The sequence below is a fragment of the Myotis myotis genome, unplaced genomic scaffold (assembly GCF_014108235.1).
Source record: "Myotis myotis isolate mMyoMyo1 unplaced genomic scaffold, mMyoMyo1.p scaffold_m19_p_2, whole genome shotgun sequence".
Lineage (NCBI taxonomy): Eukaryota > Metazoa > Chordata > Mammalia > Chiroptera > Vespertilionidae > Myotis > Myotis myotis.
Window position 1 is genome coordinate 7,692,596 of NW_023416324.1, and position 17,302 is coordinate 7,709,897.

At 41.5% G+C, this 17,302-nt stretch overlaps 1 protein-coding gene and 1 non-coding gene across 14 annotated transcripts in view; both read left to right on the forward strand.

The window, feature by feature from the left end:
* Positions 1–17,302, forward strand: part of DDI2 (DNA damage inducible 1 homolog 2) — a 43,359-nt gene that overhangs the window by 16,983 nt on the left and 9,074 nt on the right. For 2 of the 13 annotated variants that reach the window (XM_036351342.1, XM_036351344.1), the window contains 4 exons: positions 1,272–1,399; positions 5,232–5,360; positions 11,217–11,320; positions 13,154–13,346. In XM_036351342.1, coding sequence (XP_036207235.1) covers positions 1,272–1,399; positions 5,232–5,360; positions 11,217–11,320; positions 13,154–13,346 — 554 coding nt within the window. The other 11 variants (XM_036351348.1, XM_036351351.1, XM_036351350.1 and 8 more) reach the window with 11 other exon arrangements.
* On the forward strand, positions 7,841–7,986 carry LOC118677771. Its single transcript, XR_004974501.1, has one exon. It is a non-coding gene; the product is annotated as a U4 spliceosomal RNA (small nuclear RNA).

Below are 17,302 nucleotides of genomic sequence, written 5' to 3' on the forward strand. Positions count from 1 at the left end.
CCCCATAACAAAAAAAAAACAGAGTTTCCTGAAGATGAGGCCCAGAAATCAGGATTTTAAGAAGATTCCCAGGTGATTCTAATGTGCAGCCAAGGTTGAGAACCACTGGCCTAAGTTAAAGGAGTGTGCCTTTGGTTTTCTGAAAAGTTTAATATTCCAATAGAGAATGGCTGATAAAACCGTCAGTTCAGTTGAGCTAAAGTGTTACTACAGAAAGGACAGTTTAGAGCAGGGGTCAGTACACTTTACCGATTAAGGGCCAAATAGTAAATAGTTGAGGCATTGCAGGCCACACCATCTGTATGGCGGGTGCTCAGTTCTGCCAGCGCGGTAAGGTACAGCCAGAGATAATGCCGGGATGTAAATGAACTGGGCTGTAGTTTTCTAGTGCCAGGTTTACAGTGTGACTTGTCCAAACATTGGACCTTGTTTTGTTACTGTCTTCAAGTAAGTGGCCTAGCCCCTGCCCTAGTTTCCATTAATGTTGGTCCTATTTGGTTATTTTTTTTTTAAAGGAGGTTGGGAATGGAGGAGACATGAGATGCTAGAGTAAGCTGGAACTCCCTTTTATGTGCTTTTCTCATGTAAGAATTAGAATGTTCAATTTTAGAAGAAATTATTTGATGACCAGGTGAACAGTGATTTATATGTGTGTATAGTTTTCTAAGCAATAGGTGGGTAGAAGGTTATTTTTTGAGTTTTTTTAACATCTGCTCTTATGTTGGCATCATATAATGATGCTTTCCACCTCTCAGCAATCCTGTAATAGGAATGAATTATCCTCATTTTGTAGATTAGAAAACCCAGTCTTAGAGATTAAGCAGCAGATGCAACAACAAGCAGTTAAGACATCGGTATTGTATTTGCAAACAATTTTTTAATGCCCTGGACATAGCAAATGTACCCAGATACCCAGTAAGTCCTCAGTTAAAATTGGAGCACTCATGAAATTTTAACGTTCTGTAGGATAAAAAGGGTTGTGACCCTTATTCTCCAGAAGTTTCTTTTCCTGTTTCTGAGCTTGTAAAGGGAACAAACTTAGTCATTTTACATGAGGGTAATTTCTTTGCCTTTAATTTTCTGCTGTGTATCTCACTGCCTCCTACTAAATCACAGACTGCAGGGTAGAGTACCAATTTCCATTTTAATGACTCAGCTGCTATTGCTGGGACAAAAGATACGCACAGATCTGTTTTAATATCGTGACTTTGAGACAGATCTCTCTTCATGGAAGTAATGCTCTTAGTGTCCCTGGTTTTGGTTTGTTACAGGCAACAGAACATTGAGGAAAACATGACCATAGCTATGGAGGAGGCTCCGGAAAGTTTTGGCCAAGTAGTGATGCTTTATATTAACTGCAAAGTGAATGGACATCCTGTGAAAGCCTTTGTTGACTCAGGTGAAGTCTCCATCCTTTGTATCTTTGTCTCTCCAGCGAACATTCTGACCTGACACAGGAAGAAGGAGAGACCCTGGTGTCCTTACAGATGGCATTTGTCCTGTGGACTGCTCGCCAGCAAACCTGGGGGTTGTTTCACTTCCCATCTTTTCTTGTTTGTGATAGGCTTGTTTTTTTAATCATTTCTTCACCAGTTTTGTCTTTTCGGTGTCTCCTTTTTCTTCCTGTGCCCCTTATTTGGCATCCTGAATTCTAGGGTACCTCTAAGGAATTGAGGACTCATTTGGTTTAGGATAAGAGTCTAATAAAGAAGGAGCTGTGTAGCCCTAGCCAATTTGGCTCAGTGGATAGAGCATCAGCCTGCGGACTGAAGGGTCCTGGGTTTGATTCTGGCCAAGGGCACATGCCCGGGTTGCAGGCTCGATCCCCAGTAGGGGGTGTGCAGGAGGATGATCAGTGATTCTCATCATTGATGTTTCTGTCTCTTCCTCTCCCTTCCTCTCTGAAATCAATAAAGAATTTTTTTTTTTTTTTAAAGGAGCTATGTAGTGTAGGTCAAACCAGTATTTCTGCCTGGTCTGTGTGCCAGGAGCAATGAGGAGTGTAGGAGACAGGGCATGGTTCTTGCCCTGAAAGAAGAAAGAACGGCCAGGAAAGGAGGCAGGGGGTTTTGCACTTGAAGATTCAGATAATCCCTGTACTAACTGTCACCTTATCTCTTAGTAACAGCTCTTTGCTTTTTTAGTGAGACCACATACAGGCAGCATCATGTGGGTGTGACAACGGTCTTCCTGGTATGACTTCCTAGAGTACTAAAAGCTCCTGCTCAAGTTAACTTTTCCTCCATTTGTTTTGTTTTTCAGTTTTTTAATATATATATATTTTTACTGATTTCAGAGAGGAAGGGAGAAAAAAGAGAGAGAGAAACATCAGTGATGAGAGAGAACCACCAATCGGCTGCCCTCTGCACACCCCACACTGGGGATTGAGCCCGTAACCTGGGCATGTGCCCTGACCGGGAATTAAACCGTGACCCCCTGGTTCACAGGTTGACGCTCCAACACTGAGCCACGCCGGCCAGGCATTTTTCCTCCATTTGTTCATCCACAAGTACTTAAGAACATGCTAGGTTTCAACTATTGGAAAGAGCTTATACTGAGATGCATACATTCCTGGGAGAAGTAAACTGCTGATTATTCAAGTTTTCAAATGTCTGTTGAATGCTATGTACAGGGCCTTGTGCTGAGTGCTCGGGGGGCAAGACTTACTAACTGGTGCTTCACAGTAACAGATACCTATAGGAGACCCTAATCTGACACCAGTATTTATTGAGCCCTTTCTGTATGGTAAGCACCGTGCTCATTCATGCTAAATTACCTAAGGTGCTTAATATAGATTAGTTTATCACTTTTACTTAATCCTCAGCATGTCCCCCAAGAACTGCGTTCTGTTACCCCTGTTTTCTAGGAGAGGAAACTTAGACATAGAGAGGGGAAGTCATTCTTCCAGGTGTCCAGAGTTCACGAGCAGTAGATCTTGGATCCAGCCCCTGGTCTGCTTGGTGCCAGGACTCAAGCACTGTGCAAAAATCAGGTGCATGTTGGATGAATATAGAAACCACATTCTCACTGACAGATGCTTCACCTCAGGTGTGGCTTCTAAAGAGAGGCCATTTGAACTGAGCTATCTCCATGGGCAGAGGAGTGGGGCTTGGAGATGAGGCTTGAAAAGAGGCAGGAGCGCGTAAAAGGGACCCTTCCCATCCTGGGATTGCTTCCTGTACATCAGTAACTAGCTTTTGGGGAGTAAAATGGGGAGGGAAGGAGGAAGGTAAATGAAAATCGTCTTCCCAAACTCCCCTTTTTTTTTTCATTATTTCTGGGCCTTCTTAAATCTAACCTCCTTCAGATGCCAAGACCTTCCAGTGCCCATGTAGTGTAAGAAGCCTTAATGAGCAACATGAACAGAAAATGTTGGGATTGGGTTTGAGGAGACATCCTGAGGGAAAGGACAGTCAGTGGGGAGGAGGTGGGCCGTGAACTGGACTTAAAGCATAAGCACAATTAGAAAGTGGAAGCAGGGGAGGGACACTCTCCCGGCGGGTCAAAGTGAGTAACAGGCAAAGGGAACACATTCCCCCTGGTCAGGTACAAGGTGTAGGGCATTTGGAATATAAGTCTGTCGTCTGAGTCTGCTTGGGCTGCCATAATCGAATACCATAAACTGGGTGGCTTACAAACAACACAGATTTATTTCTCATCGTTCTGGAGGCTGGGAAGTCCAAGATCAAGGTGCTGGAGGATTAGCAATTAGCAGGATTGGTTCCTAGTCCATAGATGGCAGTCTTCTCCCTGGGTCCTCATGTGGTGGAAGTGGTGAGGGTCACGAATCCCATTTAAGAGGCCTCTCCTCTAATGATCTAATCACCCCCAAAGGCCCTGCCTCTTTTTATCATTGCATCGGGGATTAGGTTTCAACATGAAACGTTCAATCTACAGCAGCTGGAAAAGGTCTGGCCCGGATGGGAGGTGGAGGTGGGTTCTGAGGCTGGTTGTGGTTTGAAGTTGGTCTTAGAAGGAATAGGAGCCATTGAGGATCTTTGAGCAGATACATTAAGTGAGTGGAAAAAGGTGATAGATAGGAAGACAGGCAGTGTGACAGATCTGGAGAATTCTGTGCCACTCAGGGTCAACTGGCTCCTTGCTTTAAGTTACACATCCACAGTGGTTTGGAAAGCAGAGATTTCATCCACTAGCAAGGGGGATATAGTGTGAGCTACGCTCACACTGCTGTGGTTGGAAGAAGGAGCGTCAGAAATAGCACAGAACTTATTAGCAGGATTGGACCAGAGTTTGAAAGTGGGGAAAGGCTAAAAGGCGTCAAAAGTGAACAGTGCCTAAGTTTTATTAGTGCAAGAAAACAATTCAGTTGGCAGGAAGAGAAATCCAAAGTGAGAATTATTTGGGGAGAAACAGTTTTATACCTGTTGGCTTTGAAATGGAAGTGTCTGACACAGGAGTGGGAGCTAGAGTCCTGGGAGAAGTTAGCACTGTAGAGAAAGATTAGAGGAGTGTCTTCCCCCAGGCCACCTCCAGCTGTGGCTGAGTACATGTCACTGCAGGAGAAAAGTCCCTCGCTGCCCGCTCCCTGAGAGGGAAGAGGGTCTGACTGTTGGAGCAGACAATAGGGAGTTCACATCCAGCTTTTTGAGAGACTATGATGTATTTTTTAACTGGTAAATTAGAGTGCCCCAAAATTTGGAGTGACAAAACTTGGCGCGATGTTTAGAGGTGCTTTGTGCAACGCACCTGAAGGTAAAGTAATACTTGGTGAGCATTTCTGGGTGTAGTCATTTTGACTTTTTGGAAGTCCTTTCAGGTTGTTTTGCTTCCTGTTGGTAAAGTTTTTAAGTATCATTTAATAATTACATTTAAACAAAATATTCTTTCTCTCAATGTCAAGTTTCTACACTGTTTCAGATTCCACTGTGGCACTGAAAGTTGAACTAAGCCTGGCAGGAAACCGCTCGGTAGGAACAACGTTGCACAGATAAAAGCCTTGGGTAGCTCTGAGGGGGCTGATTCAGTTGCCCATCAGGCACATGTCCCTGTGGCAGGCTTGATCCCCAGAATGGGCTGTGCAGAAGGCAGATGATTGACGGTTCTCTCTCATTGATGTTTCTCTCTTCCTCTCTCTAAAATGAACTAAAGAAATAGTTAAAAAGAAAAAGCCTGGGGTATACTTGCTTTGCCGTGTTCTTAGTGCTGCATTTTTAATCTTAACACAAATGTGGGTTTTGTCTTTATTATCTGATATTTCCCTCCACCTCCAGGTGCCCAGATGACTATTATGAGTCAAGCTTGTGCGGAAAGGTGTAACATAATGAGGCTGGTGGATCGTCGGTGGGCAGGGATTGCCAAAGGAGTGGGCACCCAGAAGATTATTGGAAGGGTGCACCTAGGTGAGTGGAGGCACTGGGAGGCTTGGTAGAGTAGTGGATTTAAAAACTTTTCTCTTGGACAGGTACATCTGATCCAGCAAGCCTTAGAGAAATTTAAACTCTATATCGAAGTCATATATATGTGCATATTAGCTGGTGACAGAAAGATTATCAGTCCCCTATGTACTTCTGTTTTCTACTCCTGACAGATAATTCCTTCCAACTATTTTATCAGACTTCTATTGGTGCTTGCCTCCACATTTCTAAATAACATGTTTATAGTGCTTATTACTCATATGATTATATAAATACTATTGAGAGCATAGCCATCTAATTGAATATAATTGCTTTTCCATTTTTTTGGAATTAATAATCCTTTCTCTCTCTCTCTCTCTCTCTCTCTCTCTCTCTCTCTCTCTCTCTCTCTCTCTCTCTCTCTCTCTCTCTCTCTCTCTCTCTGTCATTGGGTTTTTGGTGTGTCACTCATCCCAAACACTGCCCTGCTTGTGTAAATGTCCTTGCTGCAGTCCATCCCATTGAAGATGCTTCTTCAGAACCTGGGCTGCTTCATGCTGCTGTTTTGGAGTCGCCCTTGACTGAGTCCCCAGGTTCCTTTGTCCTTGGTCTAATGTTGGGCTACATGAACCCCATGTCTTCCTCTTTCTATTTTGCTCCCCAGTTTATTAGAGCACCTCTTTCAGTAACTTCCCGACAAAAAGTACATGGTAGTAAATGGAGTTCTTGAAAATCAGGACGACTTCCCCCCTACATTTCACCAGTCCGGCTAAGTTGGAAATCATTTTCTTTCACAGTTTTTGACAGTATTGCTGTGGAAAAGCTGGATGCTGTTCTGATCCTTTATCCTTTATGTGAAAGATTTCCTTTTCTGAAGGTTGTAGAATTTTTTTTTTGACCTCAGTGTTTTGAAATTACACGGTGATGTGCTTGGGTCTAGCTCTCTTCATCTAGTGTGCTGAGTGCCTTTCAGTCTGAGAACGACTTCCCTCCTTAGGGTGTCTGTTATTCAGGGAGGATGGTCTCCTGTCCTGGACTTGTTCTGTAGTTTTCTGTTTTCATTCATTGTGCCCTGGGGGGGCTTGGGTGAGATTTCCTCAACTTTGCCTTCCAACCTTTCTGTTTTGTTTTGTCTCTCGTGTTAGATGGTTTTCTCAGATGTCTGGTGATCCTTGGCACCTGCTCATATTGAAGAGTGGAACACCAAAAGGCTATTCGGAAGATTACTCGGGTGGGCAGCTGTGCTGGGCCAGCTCAGTCAAGGGTTGGGTGAGCCTGAGGGGGGGCGGTAAAGGATGTAGAAAAGACAGACGGAGAGAATAAGCTAGGTCTAGGTGGATCTTCCTGTGGCTGGCTGAGGCCACAGAGAGAGATCCAGACAGCAAGCTGAACCTTGGTTTTATAGCCGGAGGTAAACAAGGTAGCAGTCACCATAGTTACAGTGTTCTTGTGAGTTTCACTTGTTTTGGCAGCACTTGCTGAATCTCCCTCAGCCCATTAGCTACCCAGATAAGATCTAGGGAGGTCATAAGGTCAAGCCTAATTATGCTAAGAGGGCTGTGCCCTCTGCAGCCATGGCGGTTGTGGGTGATCTAGAAGTTGAGTCTCAGTAAGCTTTCACTTAATCCCCTTGGTTTTCATTAGGTGCTTGTGTTGTGTCCCTGTCTTCCTCCAGCCCATCTATTATGAGAGCCTCTGTTTCACCCTCTTGAGAAAAAAAAAACCCTCCAGCCTACTGTTGAGGTAGAGGGAGGTACTTGGCCACGTGGCTGAGCAGAGTGCAGGAGAGGAACCCCAAGATCTAACTGTGCCTGCATAGACCTTAAGTGAGTCTCTCTGCTTTGGACCTGCCTTTACCCCTGTTTTCAGAAGTACTTGTTTCTACCAGTTCATCAGCCTCTGGGGAGGTCTGGGGTGTTAATTGGGTTGCTTCTCAGTTTTCTTTTCTGTCATCTGCTTTCTAGTTCCAAAATTGTGTTTCACTTGTCTCTTTCATTTTTGACCTTAGTGATTTTATGCTGGTAGAGAAGTTCAAAAGTATAGAAATAAGCAAAGAAGTCAAAATACCTTAAATCCTTTTAAGTGAGAATCAGCCATTAATAGCACTTGAACATGCTTCTTTTTGATCTGTTTCCATTTGTTTTTTTTTTCTTGTAAAGGGTAGTCACACCGCAGATAGAATTTTATTCTCTGCTTTAAGAAAAATTAACAGTCGTAGCATTTTTCAAATGTTACTAAAAATTTCATAAGCATCATTAAGTAAATGAGTAATGGTCTGTTGTGGTTTAGTGGTCAACTTTTGGGATATATTTTTATCTGATATTTTGTCGTAACATGGCATTGGATTTTTGTGTAGTTTTGTGTATACTGATGTTTTTCCTTAGTCAAGATTCCTGTAAGTACTGAATCAAAGGTTATGGATACTTTAAGACTCTTGTTAACTGGTACCAATCTGGTTTCCCCAGCCCTGAATGAATATTCATCTCAGCTTTGCACAAGTGGCAGTATCATAGCCAATGAGGTTTATCCGAGGCGTGGTTATTGCTAATTGAATGAATAAATGAATATTCATCTTAGTGCCCTTGTACAATCAAGTATTATTAGTTTTAACACCTTTAATTTGCAGATAAAGTATTTTCTTACTATAAGTTACTTTTCTTTAATTGCAAGTAAAGTTTCTTCCTATTTTCTTCATATTTATTTTTATTTATTTAATATATTTTATTGATTTTTTTATAGAGCGGAAGGGGGAGGGATAGTTAGAAACATCAATGAGGGAGAAACATCGATCAGCTGCCTCCCTCACACCCCTTACTGGGGATGTGACGGCAACCAAGATACATGCCCTTGACTGGAATTGAACCTGGGACCCTTGAGTCCGCAGGCCGACACTCTATCCACTGAGCCAAACCGGTTAGGGCCATATTTCTTTTTAAATATGTCTATTTATTAGAGTCTTATTTTCTTTTATTGATTTGCGTAGCATTGGATTATCTAAATACCTTACTCTCATATACTTTCTTACACAGAGTAGAACTTAAATTGAGTAGGAATACCACAAATTGGTTGCTTCAGAGTCTGAGGTCTCAGATTTTTCATGGTTTTAAGTGAGAAGATAATAGGAGATAAAGTAATATCAGCCCCTTGTGTCCTTCCTTGTGGGTGGACAAGTTGTACTGTTTTGCAACTTTGAGTCTGATTGGCATGAAGAAAACCTTTTAACAATAAGGAGAGATTTACCAACAGAATCTTTGTTAGTATATCCAAATCCCAGGAGGGGGTGTGTGTGAGAGAGAGAGAGACAGACAGACAGACATGATGTGCTAACTTCGATGCGCCCGACCAGAGTGGCTCAGCTGGTTTAATTCCTGGTTAGGGCACATGCCTGGGTTTCGGGTTAGATCCCCGGTCAGGGCACACACAGAAGGCAACCAATTGATGTTTCTCTTTCCCTTCTCTCTAAGCATATCCTCTAGTGAGGATTAAAAACAAAAAGACCTACACTGTTTCAGATTCCACTGTGGAATGGAAAATTGAACTGAAAGTTGAACTAAGCATGGGAGGAAACTGCTAGATAGGAACAATGTTGCACAGATAAAAGCCTTGGGTAGCCCTGGCCCCTGTAGGTCAAAGCCAAAGCTTTTAGAAGACCCTGGGTGGGGATGGTGGGGGGGAGAGGGGGAATTGAGGGAAAAGGAGACATATGTAAAACTTGAGGCAATAAAAAAATTTTTCAAGAAAAAGCTTTTAAAAGAAAATGTAGGAGGATATCTTGCATAGGGAACAGGTTCTTTCAAAGATAGGAAGGAAATTACTTGATAAATTCAGCCACATTAAGATTAAGAACCTTTCATCAAAAGACAAAAAAGTGAACAAACACAAACTAGGAAAAGATTTTAGTAATGCATGTAACTAATAAAGAATTCGTATTCAGAATACACGTATTCTGTGTGATTGCATATCCAACTCCATAAGAAAGACAATATTAAAAATTACATATGTACTTTCAGAGGAAACCGATATGGTTAATAAGTACTATATATGAAAAGTTGCTTAACCTCATTTTTAACCAGGGAAATTCAAAATTACTGCCACATTAGCAAAATTTTAAATCTAATCGTATTGAGTGTTGGTGAGAATGTGGAGCAGTGAGAACTTTCATGCGCTGCTGGAAACATTTTTGAAACAATTCAGCATCACCAAGCAAAGTTGAGCCTAGTAGAACCCTGTAATTCCACTTCTTAGACTGTACCTTAGAAGAACTTGTGGCACAGCAGTAGATAAGTACAGAAGTGTTCAAGTGAGCAGAACCAAAGCACCCCAGAAAGGCCCATAGGAGTGGAGTGGGTACCTCACTTCTGGTGTGTTAGACATGTGCACCTACAGGGACCAAGTATCTCAAAATATTTTTTGAGTAAAAGAGCAGGTCATAGTTTAAAAACACAAAACTAAACAATATGTTGCTTTGAAATCATACAAAGCTGGTAAGAACTATAAGAAATGCGGGGAGTGATTAACACAAAACCTGGGATAGTTGGGAGAGTGGGAGGAAGCAGAGAAAAAGCTGTATCAGTAGGACATATGGAGACTTCATAGTTTTCTATTCCTTAACTTGGGGAAGAGATTTGTGGGTATTCGTTTTCTCAGACTTTATGCTGTGCATATGTTTCATACACTCCTATTTATACACTTAAGAATAGTAAAGTTGCCCTAGCCGGTTTGGCTCAGTGGATAGAGCGTTGGCCTGCGGACTCATGGTCCCAGGTTCGATTCTAGTCAAGGGAATGTACCTTGGTTGCGGGCACATACCCAGTGGGGAGTGTGCAGGAGGCAGCTAGCTGATTGATGTTTCTCTCTCACCGATGTTTCTTTTTTTTTTTTTATTGATTTTTTACAGAGAGGAAGGGAGAGGAATAGAGAGTTAGAAACATCCATGAGAGAGAAACATTGATCAGCTGCCTCCTGCACACTCCCCACTGGGGGTGTGCCTGCAACCAAGGTACATGCCCTTGACCGGAATCAAACCTGGGACCCTTTAGTCCGCAGGCCGACGCTCTATCCACCGAGCCAAACCAGCCAGGGCTCATCAATGTTTCTAACTGTATGCCTATCCCTTCCTCTGTAAAAAACCAATAAAATATATTTTTAAAAACATAGCAAAGTACATATTTTAATCTTACATATTAAGTAAGGGGAGAGATTGATGAGAGAGTCAAGGCAAACAGGCCTTGGAGTTATCTCTGGTTTGGCAAATAGAAACTTGATTATCACAGGCAGTAATAAACAGTTTACTCTTCAGAGGCTAATTTAAAGTGTGCACATTTTATTTCCCTTTAGAAAACCTTTTGTAAGTGTATAGGTCACAGATGGCGAACCTATGACGCGTGTCAGTTGACACGCGAACTCATTTTTTTGATTGATTTTTCTTTGTTAAATGGCATTTAAATATATAAAATAAATATCAAAAATATAAGTCTTTGTTTTATTATGGTTGCAAATATCAAAAAATTTCTATATGTGACACGGCACCAGAGTTAAGTTAGGGTTTTTCAAAATGCTGACACACTGAGCTCAAAAGGTTCGCCATCACTGGTATAGGAAGTGGGTAGTTTATTGGAGGGATTGGTCCTTTTTTTTTTTTTTTTTTAATCCACTTTACCATCTGGTGCCTTCATTGGTTCATTGGCTTTTAAACTGATTATTAGTCTTACAGGATTTTCTTTTTATACTCTCCCTCTTTGCATGCTTTGCTTTGGTTTTGACTGGGAGAAGCAAGGCACAGAATGAAAGATACATTTCCAAAGTTTGTGTCGGGCTTCTGAGTAAAAATCGGTACCATCTTCTTTCCTTCCTGTGCTTTAGCTCAGGTGCAGATCGAGGGAGATTTCCTGGCGTGCTCCTTCTCCATACTTGAGGAGCAGCCCATGGACATGCTTCTGGGCCTGGACATGCTGAAACGACATCAGGTACTCAGAGCTTCACTTGCTTTTGCATTCGCCTTTTGTGTGTTATGTGGTTATTCCTGCATCATTCCTCTTGGCCGTGTCCACTGGAAAACTAAGAAGCACGGCTCTTTGAGCCTGGAAAGGTCTTTAATTGATGACGATGTCATACAAGTTTGAAATGATGTGTAAGTAGAAATAGAATCTTTTTTTAAAGTGTCATACTTTATAAAACACTGTGTAATATGAAGCAAGAATTCTCGTGATCCGTCCGCAGTGTGTTAAATCCATCTGTTTTGAGATTAAATGGGCATTGGTTCCCTTGTGTAATGTTTCGTTTCTGATTAGAACTCAAGTAATTTTTTGATGGGTTTGTAGGGAAGTGTGAGTAATGCACAGTGGTGGTTTTATGCAAGTGCGAGTTTAGCAAGTTCCTTAATATCTGGTCAAACTATACTTGGGAAGAAGAGCTTCAGGATTAAGGGAGAAGACCATAACTGTTGGAAATAGAAATGTTTATTTACTACAGAGAGAATGATTTATCACTATATTCATTCGCAGTGATATTTATATTTCTACTCCAAAGCCTAATAATTTGTTTAAAGATAAACAACTCTCAGTGAAGAAGCAATTAGTGTCCACTGGGTAGTAAAATTGTTCACAAGATTTTATATCTAGCCAATATTTTTATGTCACTAATACTCCTTAAAATTCTTTTTTTTTTTTTTTTTTAATTTTATTGATTTTTTTCAGAGAGGAAGAGAGAGGGATAGAGAGTTAGAATCATCAGTGGGAGAGAAACATCGATCAGCTGCCTCCTGCACATCTCCTACTGGGGATGTGCCCGCAACCAAGGCACATGCCCTTGACTGGAATCGAACCTGGGACCCTTCAGTCCACAGACCGATGCTCTATCCACTGAGCCAAACCGGTCAGGGCTCCTTAAACTTCTTTTAATACTGAATTTCAGTGTGCAGACTTTTAAGTAGAAGGAATGAGTGAATGCATGTATAAATAAAACCTATTTTATTGTCGCTGCCTTTCCTTATTTTTTAGTTATGGTATAGACCCATGGTCGGCAAACCGCGGCTTGTGAGCCACATGCGGCTCTTTGGCCCCTTCAGTGTGGCTCTTCCACAAAATACCACGTGCGGCTGCGCACGTACAGTGCGATTGAAACTTCGTGACCCATGCGCAGAAGTCGTATTTTGTGGAAGAGCCGGTATTTTGTGGAAGAGCTGCATGTGGCTCGCGAGCCGCAGTTTGCCGACCACTGGTATAGACCATGGTATCTCCAATTATAAATATAAAGCACATATGTATGCAATTGTCCTATATTAATTAATTATAAAAATACACAAAGAATGAAATAAAGTCTAGTTTTATATAGATTGCCTTGCCTTTATACCACTCTGTACCATTAGTACAGAGTTTAAATATAAGCTGTATGTATACAAAAAACAAAATGTTAAACTGTATAAATGATATGTCTCAGTTTTATTTTTAAGAGTCATGTTTGTAAAAGGTGGAGCCATTGATTATGCCTGGCAATTTCCCAAATTTTGCACAATGAATATGTATTATATTTAAACTTAGACATGAGTACTAGTATACATTGTGTTCAACAAATTGTGAACTGTATTCTGTAGAGATTATTCTGCTGTAAACTTCATTAAACAAATTCTAAATTAACAGTGTCATCTAGGTTAAAGTTTAAATGCTTTCAGGCAAAGTTGTTTGGAACCATCTCTGTCTCTGTCCATGTCGCTCTTTGTGAATGAGTTTTAAATTCGGGATCATAATTTTCCTGCATGTGTTTCATCTGCCATCATCAGTCTTTGCTTTCTTCCTTCTAAGTGTTCCATTGACCTCAAGAAAAATGTACTCGTGATCGGCACCACAGGCTCACAGACCACCTTCCTCCCCGAGGCGGAGCTACCAGAGTGTGCCCGGTTGGCATATGGGGCCGGGCGGGAGGAGGTGCTCCGGCCGGAGGAGATTGCAGACCGAGAATTAGCAGAAGCCCTTCAGAAATCTGTACAGGATGCAGGTATTTGCAGTGCTGGGCTCTTGAATACCTAACTTTTTATTGGTGGGTGAGCAAGGAAGTTGAGCTTTAGAGGGTAGGAACCTTTCCAGGTCGTGATCGGTCTCATCGTCCTGTCAGATGTGTTTCTGTCCTCTTACCACCTTCTCCTGTCCCTCAGCACAACAGAGAAAACTTGGTGTTTCCAGGGTCAAGAAACAGCAATCCACTGCTGTGTGCAAGACAGAGTGGGAGCTGTTTGCTTAGGCGCATTTTGGTAGGCTTCCTGAAAAGTCTTTTTTCCTAAAGAAAGTTGTAAGAGTAAGCAGACACTTCCTTTTGAGTCCAACAGTATTTCCCTGAAAATTTCTTTTCCTTTTCGTAGGCCCATTTATTTTGAATAATGACTAAGCAGTCCAAACCTTTTTTTATCGACTGAAAGTGCTGCCACCAAAGGAACCAACAGTAAGAAGCATCATTGAACGTTAGTCAACATACAGGATTATGCTGTTAATGAGGTCACAGTAGTGAGCCAGTTAGAACAGGATGTGAGCTATTGAAGTGAAGCCACCTATATGTGTGTTTTTTCCTAAGTCTGAATTGTAGCCCATTTCAATCTAAAGTCCAAGCCAAGTTTCTGGGTAAAATGGAGGGGCATGGTTTTGCTGAATCCCATGGGTAATTGTTCCCTATCTGTTACAGAACAGTGACTCAGGTGCATTTTCTAGAAGCTGAAGAGAATTAACTTTTAACTTTGGGTTATTATTTTTTTTTTTCTAAAATATATTTTATGGCCGAAACCGGTTTGGCTCGGTGGATAGAGCGTCGGCCTGCGGACTGAAAGGTCCCAGGTTCGATTCCGGTCAAAGGCATGTACCTTGGTTGCGGGCACATCCCCAGTGGGGAGATGTGCAGGAGGCAGCTGATCGATGTTTCTCTCTCATCGATGTTTCTAACTATCTCTCTCCCTCTCTGTAAAAAATAAATAAAATATATTTAAAATATATATATATATTTTATGGATTTTTTACAGAGAGGAAGGGAGAGGGATAGAGAGTTAGAAACATCGATGAGAGAGAAACATCGATCAGTCACCTCCTGCACACCCCCTCCTGGGGATGTGCCCGCAACCAAGGTACATGCCCTTGACCGGAATCGAACCCGGGACCCTTGAGTCCGCAGGCCTATGCTCTATCCACTGAGCCAAACCGGTTAGGGCGGGTTATTTTTTTTTAAATATATTTTATTGATTTTTCACAGAGAGGAAGGGAGAGGGACAGAGAGTTAGAAACATCGATGAGAGAGAAACATCGATCAGCTGCCTCCTGCACACCCCCTCCTTGGGGATGTGCCCACAACCAAGGTACATGCCCTTGACCGGAATGGAACCTGGGACCGTTCAGTCCACAGGCCGACGCTCTATCCACTGAGCCAAACCAGTTAGGGCAACTTTGGGTTATTTTAAAGTCTTGAGTTGTCATTATTCATCAGTGACTAGTATCACATGTTGCATTTTTTCGATATGGTAAAGTGGATTGGATCTACAAGTTCAGGGACTAGCTTTCTTCTAAAGACAAAAAAGATAAGAGCTTTAAAAGTAAGCAGCCAGATTTTGCCAGTGTCTATTACTGGAGAACACCCAATGCGTCAGCCTTGAACCCCCCTCGAATGGACATGGGTAGCAGATGGAGACTTCTGAGGTGGTCTGTTTGCAGTCTACTCCACTATCTTATAGTTCAGATTTACTACAGGCTACAGTTTTAAATGTGACTTAAGTATTTTATAGGAAAGGGAGAATTTTGAGCAACCAAACAAAGAAGAAAAAATTCTGTTTTGTTTTGCTTTGTTTTGTTTTTATCCTCACACAAGGAAATGTTTTTATTAATTTGAGAGAGAGTGAGAGAAATCAGTGTGAAAGTGAAACATTGATCAGTTGTGTCCCCTATGCACCCCTACCGGGGATTAAACCTGAGACCTGAGTATGTGCCCTGACCCAGAATTGAACCCACACAACCAACCTTTTGGTGTACAGGATGACAGTAACCAACTAGGCCACTAGGCCACCCAGCCAGGGCAAATTCAATTTCAGTCTTACCCACAAGGCAAGATTGAATGAGATTGACATACCTACTTAGAATGTTTCACATTTTCTTAGTAACTTGTCAGCTTAGTCATAATACTCTGTATTAGTAAAATAGAATGTATTATCATTTTGTGAAATCTCTACTTTCCCCCCACGGTTTTGGTGCTTTTATTTAGGAAACACTAGCTGATGGTAGCAGTGCTATCTAAACTAATAACAGTTACCCTCTTTGGGTAATTACCTTTTATTAGAAAGCTTGGGAGATTAAAATAGAAACCACAGATGTTTTCAGGCATTAAAGTGAAGATGTATCCACTTCAAATGATTAAAAGGAAATGGCTCTTTACCCAGGTGACCTTGTGTTGCTGATGTGTATTGGCTTGTGCTGTGTTTGTAATGTTTAAGTAATGAGGTGATTGTATAACATGAGGTTCTATTTGTTTGGGACATTGACTTCCCAGTATCATCAAAGTTGAAATTCTGGTCGTAAAGGTGAAATTATTTTTGCTAAAAACTGCTTCTTTGGTGGCTACTCATTACCAAAGTATCTATCTTTTCTAGTAGTTGAAAAAATAATTCAGAATAAGAGCTGTATCTGATCTGTTTTCTAAAAACTAATTAAAAAATAAAGAAGTTAAGCCAGGCTAGATAATCATGTTTGGTTTGTATTTCTTCTATAAATAAGTCTCAACTGAGAAAGGAATTTGGAAAGTGTCTGTTACGTGTGTTCACTTACCGTGTACTCCATAAGAGGATGTCCATGTCATGTAATTCTGCATATGGGCCTACCTCTTTTCACCTGTCTGACGTGTTTGTCCATGAATTTTCTGTGTGTAAAATTAATTTCTTTCCAAGTACTATTAAAAATCTGTTGAAGTTGACACATTATTTTATGTATTGTGAGAGAGTTCTTTTGATGTCCAAACTACAGAAACATTCCCCAGCTTTGACTGCCAGTTCCTGAGGTTAAAGATGGCAAAGGAATGGAGACTATAACCCCGCATGCTGTGTGGTTTGCATTGTTAACCCAAGTTTGCTTGTCTGTTTCCTAATTCAAACAGAGCGTCAGAAGCCATGATGCATGTAGTGTGTGTGTACTGCAGCTGGAGTGGGCCCCAGACCAGGTATTTATAGACACTCCCTAAGCCTTCCATCAGTCGTCCGTGGTCTATATCTGCAGCAGTTTTGGAACTTAGCGTCCGTCATTCACCATTTCACCTTGTTTAATCTGGTTACAACTAGCCTGTATACATGTTTGTATGTTAGCATACATACACATCTAAACATAATTTCTTATTTAAAATTTTATCCATTATTAGAACAGTCCAAGGGGAAAATCCCAGAAAAGCAATGTCCATCTAACCGACCATTGTGAATTTCAAATCAAGCATATCAGCCTCACAGCCCTTTGTTGGATAACTCGTCATTTAGGGCTTTCATAAGACCTGAAAACTGCAAGTTCTTTTTGCACATTACTGCACACACCTACCTAGAGCTATAGAGCGGTAGAAATTTTCATTCTGTTGAAGAAGAAATGGAAACAGGCCAGGTGACTTGTGCAGGGTCACCAAGTCAATAATAAAGGTGGAACTGGCATTTTATACTCCCAGCAATGAGAACTGAGACCCTGCTTTTGCCTCTCCCTGGCCAGACCGATTTCCCCATCCCCACCCTCCCTCTATTTCCCTGCAGTGTAAAGGTGGCCATTGTCAGCCTGAGTATATTGGCTAATACATCAAGAGGAGGAAAATCGGTATTTTAAACTATCAACCTTGGACTTTATAGGGATTTGCAGGCTGGTTGTAATGAGATACATGGGACTTAATTTCTTCTTTCTTTTTCTTGAAAGGCTGGGTAAAAAGCAGGCATAGTTTAATTATTCTTAATATCCATTGCC